The 7,679-nt window shown below is 41.4% G+C and overlaps 1 protein-coding gene across 1 annotated transcript in view; it reads left to right on the forward strand.

Annotated features, from left to right (window-relative positions):
• CCDC87 (coiled-coil domain containing 87) overlaps positions 1–7,679 on the forward strand; it is a 179,720-nt gene that overhangs the window by 68,500 nt on the left and 103,541 nt on the right. The window contains exons 8-9 of the mRNA XM_053719255.1: positions 6,980–7,121; positions 7,668–7,679. The exon at positions 7,668–7,679 is cut by the window's right edge and continues 189 nt beyond it. Of these exons, the coding sequence (XP_053575230.1) occupies positions 6,980–7,121; positions 7,668–7,679 (154 nt within the window). The remainder of the gene's footprint in view (positions 1–6,979; positions 7,122–7,667) is intronic.

Here is a 7,679-nt window from a genome sequence, read left to right on the forward strand (position 1 = left end):
CAAAGATAATTAAACAAACATCAAGAGCTCTAACACAATGCTTCTTGCTGCTTCGGCAGCTAGCTCCGCCCCCCTGGACGGCACTTTTTTATTGGTGGATGAATTTATCCACCAATCAGCAAGGACAACCCAAGTTGTTCACCAAAAATGGGCCGGCATCTAAACACATTTTTGCATTTCAAATGAGATACCAAGAGAATAAAGAAAATTTGATAATAGGAGTAAATTAGAAAGTTGCTTAAAATTTCATGCTCTGAGGCCAATTTAACAAATGATCCGCAAAACGCTCTCCATATTCAGCATTGCACCAGCAGCTCACAATCGGCCGCCAGCAGGGGGTGTCAATCGACCCAATCGTACTCAATCGGGTTGAATTGTGGCGATTCCTGTCCGCCTCATCAGAGCAGGCGGACAGGGTTATAGAGCAGCGGTCTTTAGACCGCTGCTCCATAACTTGTGTTTCTGGTGAGTCTGAAGACTCGCCAGAAACACGGGCCCACAAGCTCCGTACGGAGCTTGATAGATAGGCCCCAGTATCTGAATCACGAAAGAACAAATTTGGGTTCAGTTTCCCTTTAAAATGATTGTAAAGTTTACTTAAATACAGGGGCACTTTTATAACTTTACAAAGACGCTTATTTTTAAAAATACTTACCTTTCTCTTGTAAGGTGTATCCAGTCCACGGATCATCCATTACTTGTGGGATATTCTCATTCCCAACAGGAAGTTGCAAGAGGACACCCACAGCAGAGCTGTAATATAGCTCCTCCCCTAACTGTCATACCCAGTCATTCTCTTGCAACTCTCAACAAGCTAGGACGTTGTAGGAGAGAGTGGTTAAATATAGCTAGTTTATTTTCTTCAATCAAAAGTTTGTTATTTTTAAATAGTACCGGCGTTGTGCTATTTTATCTCAGGCAGTAAATAGAAGAAGAATCTGCCTGAGGTTTCTATGATCTTAGCAGGTTGTAACTAAGATCCATTGCTGTTCTCACATATGTCTGAGGGGATTACACAGATGAGGTAAAACTTCAGCGAGAGAATGGCGTGCAGTTTATTCTGCTATCAGGTATGTGCAGTTATAATTTTTTCTAGAGATGGAAAACACTAGAAAATGCTGCTGATACCGGATTAATGTAAGTTGAGCCTGAATACAGTGATTTAATAACGACTGGTATCATGCTTACTCCCAGGGGTAATACCCTTATGATATTGCAATATAAAACGTTTGCTGGCATGTTTAATCGTTTGTATATATGCTTTGGTGATAAAACTTTATTGGGGCCTAGTTTTTTCCACATGGCTGGCTTAAATTTAAACTAGAAACAGTTTCCTGAGGCTTTCCACTGTTGTAGTATAAAAGTTACAGTTGGTGCAGTTAAAATTACAAACTGTGACATCCAGCTTCCCTCAAAGGCCCTCTGAATCCTATAGGACATCTCTAAAGGGCCCAAAGGCTTTCCAAAGTCGTTTATTGGGGAAGGTAGGGCCACACAGGGTTGTGACTGTTAAAAAAACGTCTATTTCGTTTTCTTGATCCGTTTTTTGAACTAAGGGGTTAATCATCCATTTGCAAGTGGGTGCAATGCTCTGTTAGCCTATTATACACACTGTAAAAATTTCGTTTGATTTACTGCATTTTTTCACTGTTTTTCAAATTCTGACAAAATTTGTTTCTCTTAAAGGCACAGTACCGTTTTTTATATTTGCTTGTTAACTTGATTTAAAGTGTTTTCCAAGCTTGCTAGTCTCATTGCTAGTCTGTATAAACATGTCTGACATAGAAGAAACTCGTGGTTTATTATGTTTAAAAGCCATGGTGGAACCCCCTCTTAGAATGTGTACCAAATGTACTGATTTAATTTTATGCAATAAAGATCATTTTCTGTCTTTAAAAAATGTTATCACCAGAGGAATCTGACGATGGGGAAGTTATGCCGACTAACTTTCCCCACGTGTTAGACCCTTTGACTCCCGCTTAAGGGACTCACGCTCAAAGGCGTCAAGTACATCTAGGGCGCCCATAGCGTTTACTTTACTAGACATGGCAGCAGTCATGGATAATACACTGTCAGCGGTATTATCCAGACTACCTGAACTTAAAGGTAAGCGAGATAGCTCTGGGGTGAGACAAAATGCAGAGCATACTGACTCTTTAAGAACCATGTCTGATACTGCCTCACAATATGCAGAAGGTGAGGAAAGAGAGCTTCAGTCAGTGGGTGATGTTAATGACTCAGGAAAGATACCTGATTCTAATATTTCTACATTTAAATTTAAGCTTGAACACCTCCGCGTGTTGCTTAGGGAGGTTTTAGCTGCTCTGAATGACTGTGATACCATTGCAGTGCCAGAGAAATTGTGTAGACTGGATAAATACTTTGCAGTGCCGGTGTGTACTGATGTTTTTCCAAATACCTAAAAGGTTTACAGAAATTATTAATAAGGAATGGGATAGATCAGGTGTGCCGTTCTCTTCCCCTCCTATTTTTAGAAAAATGTTTCCAATAGATGCCACCACACGGGACTTATGGCAGACAGTCCCTAAGGTGGAGGGAGCAGTTTCTACTCTAGTAAAGCGTACTACTATCCCTGTCGAGGACAGTTGTGCTTTCTTTTTTTTTTTTTAGATCCAATGGATAAAAAATTAGAGGTTACCTTAAGAAAATATTTATTCAACAAGGTTTTATCCTACAGCCCTTTGCATGCATTGCTCCTGTCACTGCTGCTGCGGCGTTCTGGTTTGAGTCTCTGGAAGAGGCTTTACAGGTAGCGACTCCATAGGATGACATACTTGACAAGCTTAGAGCACTTAAGCTAGCCAATTCTTTTGTTTCTGATGCCATTGTTCATTTGACTAAACTAACGGCTAAGAATTCTGGTTTTGCTATACAGGCTCGCAGAGCGCTATGGCTTAGATCATGGTCAGCTGACGTGACTTCAAAATCTAAGCTACTTAACATTCCCTTCAAGGGGCAGACCCTATTCGGGCCTGGTTTGAAGGAGATTATTGCTGATATCACTGGAGGAAAAGGTCATGCCCTTCCTCAGGACAGGTCCAAATCTAGGGCCAAACAGTCTAATTTTCGTGCCTTTCGAAACTTCAAGGCAGGTGCGGCATCAACTTCCTCTAATGCTAAACAAGAGGGAACTTTTGCTCAATCCAAGACGGTCTGGAGACCAATCTAGACCTGGAAAAAAAGTAAGCAGGCCAAAAAGCCTGCTGCTGCCTCTAAGACAGCATGAAGGAACGGCCCCCTATCCGGTAACGGATCTAGTAGGGGGCAGACTTTCACTCTTCGCCCAGGCGTGGGCAAGAGATGTTCAGGATCCCTGGGCGTTGGAAATTATATCCCAGGGATATCTCCTGGACTTCAAAGTTTCCCCCCCAAAAGGGAGATTTCACCTTTCACAATTATCTGCAAACCAGATAAAGAGAGAGGCATTCTTACACTGTGTACGAGACCTCCTAGTTATGGGAGTGATCCATCCAGTTCCAAAGGAGGAACAGGGACAGGGTTTTTACTCAAATCTGTCTATGGTTCCCAAAAAAGAGGGAACCTTCAGACCAATTTTGGATCTAAAGATCTTAAACAAATTCCTCAAAGTTCCATCATTCAAGATGGAAACTATTCGTACCATCCTACCAATGATCCAGGAGGGTCAATATATGACTACAGTGGATCTAAAGGATGCTTATCTTCACATTCCGATACACAAAGATCATCATCGGTTTCTCAGGTTTGCCTTTCTAGACAGGCATTACCAGTTTGTAGCTCTTCCCTTTGGATTAGCTACAGCCCCAAGAATCTTTACAAAGGTTCTAGGGTCGCTTCTGGCGGTCCTAAGGCCGCGGGGCATAGCAGTAGCCCCTTATTTAGACGACATCCTGATACAGGCGTCACACTTCCAAATTGCCAAGTCTCATACGGACGTAGTACTGGCATTTCTGAGGTTGCATGGGTGGAAAGTGAACGAGGAAAAGAGTTCTCTATCCCCACTCACAAGAGTTTCCTTTCTAGGGACTCTGATAAATTCTGTAGAAATGAAAATTTACCTGACGGAGTCCAGGTTATCAAAGCTTCTAAATTCCTGCCGGGTTCTTCATTCCATTCGGTGGCTCAGTGTATGGAAGTAATCGGCTTAATGGTAGCGGCAATGGACATAGTTCCGTTTGCACGCTTACATCTCAGACCGCTGCAACTATGCATGCTCAGTCAGTGGAACGGGGATTACACAGATTTGTCCCCTCAACTGAATCTGGACCAAGAGACCAGGGATTCTCTTCTCTGGTAGCTATCTCGGGTCCATCTGTCCAAAGGTATGACCTTTCGCAGTCCAGATTGGACAATTGTAACAACAGATGCCAGCCTTCTAGGTTGGGGTGCAGTCTGGAATTCCCTGAAGGCTCAGGGATCGTGGACTCAGGAGGAGTCTCTCCTTCCAATAAATATTCTGGAACTAAGAGCGATATTCAATGCTCTTCAGGCTTGGCCTCAGTTAGCAACTCTGAGGTCCATCAGATTTCAGTCGGACAACATCACGACTGTAGCTTACATCAACCATCAAGGGGGAACAAGAAGTTCCCTAGCGATGTTAGAAGTTTCAAAAATAATTCGCTGGGCAGAGATTCACTCTTGCCACCTATCAGCTATCCATATCCCAGGTGTAGAGAACTGGGAGGCGGATTTTCTAAGTCGTCAGACTTTTCATCCGGGAGAGTGGGAACTCCATCCGGAGGTTTTTGCACAACTGATTCATCGTTGGGGCAAACCAGAACTGGATCTCATGGCATCTCGCCAGAACACCAAGCTTCCGTGTTACGGATCCAGGTCCAGGGATCCCAAGGCGACACTGATAGATGCTCTAGCAGCGCCCTGGTCTTTCAACCTGGCTTATGTGTTTCCACCGTTTCCTCTGCTCCCTCGACTGATTGCCAAGATCAAGCAGGAGAGAGCATCAGTGATTCTGATAGCACCTGCGTGGCCACGCAGGACCTGGTATGCAGATCTAGTGGACATGTCATCCTTTCCACCATGGTCTCTGCCTCTGAGACAGGACCTTCTACTTCAGGGTCCTTGAACGCTTGATTTTATCAAAGCGTGGCTTCTCCGAGTCAGTTATTGATACCTTAATACAGGCACGAAAGCCTGTCACCAGGAAAATTTAACATAGGATATGGCGTAAATATCTTTATTGGTGTGAATCCAAGGGTTACTCATGGAGTAAGGTCAGGATTCCCAGGATATTATCTTTTCTCCAAGAAGGTTTGGAAAAAGGATTGTCAGCTAGTTCCTTAAAGGGACAGATTTCTGCTCTGTCTATTCTTTTGCACAAGCATCTGGCAGATGTTCCAGACGTTCAGGCATTTTGTCAGGCTTTAGTTAGAATCAAGTCTGTGTTTAAACCTGTTGCTCCACCATGGAGCTTAAATTTGGTTCTTAAGGTTCTTCAAGGAGTTACGTTTGAACCTCTTCATTCCATAGATATCAAACTTTTATCTTGGAAAGTTCTGTTTTTGGTAGCTATTTCCTCGGCTTGTAGAGTCTCTGAGCTATCTGCCTTATAATGTGATTCTCCTTATCTGATTTTTCATACGGATAAGGTAGTCCTGCGTACCAAACCTGGGTTCTTACCTAAGGTGGTATCTAACAAGAATATCAATCAAGAGATTGTTGTTCCATCCTTGTGTCCTAATCCTTCTTCGAAGAAGGAACGTCTATTACACAATCTGGACGTGGTCCGTGCTTTAAAGTTTTACTTACAAGCTACTAAAGATTTTCGTCAAACATCTGCTTTGTTTGTTGTCTACTCTGGACAGAGGAGAGGTCAAAAGGCTTCGCAGCCTCCTGAAAGGATTACAGCTCATTCCACTAGAGCTGTGGCATCCACTTGGGTCTTTAAAAATGAGGCTTCTGTTGAACAGATTTGCAAGGCGGCGACTTGGTCTTCGCTTCATACTTTTTCAAAATTTTACAAATTTGATACTTTTGCTTCTTCGGAGGCTATATTTGGAAGAAAGGTTTTACAGGCAGTGGTTCCTTCCATTTAAGTACCTGCCTTGTCCCTCCCTTCATCCGTGTACTTTAGCTTTGGTATTGGTATCCCACAAGTAATGGATGATCCGTGGACTGGATACACCTTACAAGAGAAAACTCAATTTATGCTTACCTGATAAATTTATTTCTCTTGTGGTGTATCCAGTCCACGGCCCGCCCTGTCATTTTAAGGCAGGTAATTTTTAAATTTAAACTACAGTAACCACTGCACCCTATGGTTCCTCCTTTCTCGGCTTGTTTTCGGTCGAATGACTGGCTATGACAGTTAGGGGAGGAGCTATATTACAGCTCTGCTGTGGGTGTCCTCTTGCAACTTCCTGTTGGGAATGAGAATATCCCACAAGTAATGGATGATCCGTGGACTGGATACACCACAAGAGATATAAATTTATCAGGTAAGCATAAATTGAGTTTTGTGTAATGGTAAACATAACGCTGATCCTCCGTCCGCAGCTCCTGCTTTCTGTAGTAGAACAATGAGGAATCCAGCTTCCTCCTTTGCGGTCCAGCTCGTGAGGCCCCACAGAGATTGGAGGAAGCCAGATCATAATCAATAGGCTAATGAAAGCAGGAGCTGCGGGCGGAGGATCGGCGTTATGTTTACCAAAACGCAAAGGTAAGTATTTTTTTTAAAAGAAATAAGCATCTTTGTAAAGTTTAATGAATTCGATTATTTTTAGATACCACTTATTCATTAAACTTCACAATCCCTTTAAATCGTGTTTTACATAGCAAGGTATGGTATTTTAGTAATGTTTTTGATCCTAGTAATTCAAGAAATAATGAATGCTGACATCAAGGAACTAGTGTTTAATATTTTGCAGGGTAAGATCCAGTATTTAGTTCCTACTGAACTTTCTCTTACTTTGTCTATATTTCTGCTTAATTTGATGCTTTATTTATTATGAATATTTTTAAGGTTGATGCAAGCTTCCACTGTGCCAAGTCTACACAAAGGAAAAGATGACGTTAATTCTGATGACGAGATCCCACCTTTAATACAAGCACAATGCCACAAAGGCAGTCCATTCAAACTTCAGAAAATGGAAGCGTTACTACAGGTTATAGCTTATGTTTATTAACAATGGTACCATATAGAGGGGTTGATTACAATTCTTTAGAAAACTATTAGTTACGTTTTTCTAATGGGTTTGAATTGACCATCACATTGGGAGAAAAATATGAAATTCTACACTTCTACATTTTTGGTTTGGGATACAGTTTGAACTATTATTTTCTAACTTTGTTTTTCCACTCCCTGTTTCTCGTTGTACCTGTCTCCTCCTATAAGGGCAATGGAATTTAAGATGCATTCAAAATTTATAGTTTGGGGCATATGAACAAGACTTTGCATTTTAATGACTGCAAATATTATATCCAACATATTGTATATAATTCTTTTAGTTGAAGTAATTTAGTTCACTTCAAGAACAAATTAATTTCATGTATAATTCCTTCTACTCACCAAAATATACTTTATAAAGTTTGAAAGGTTTCTTCTTGTTTTTTACCACATTCTAGATCTAGTTTTTATATTGCTAACTTTTTGCTATTTATCTAATATAGTTATGTTTAATGTACTATGTGTAATATGTATTTTTGTGCAGGACTCAAATACA

Source organism: Bombina bombina, chromosome 6, assembly GCF_027579735.1.
Source record: "Bombina bombina isolate aBomBom1 chromosome 6, aBomBom1.pri, whole genome shotgun sequence".
Taxonomy (NCBI): Eukaryota; Metazoa; Chordata; class Amphibia; order Anura; family Bombinatoridae; genus Bombina; species Bombina bombina.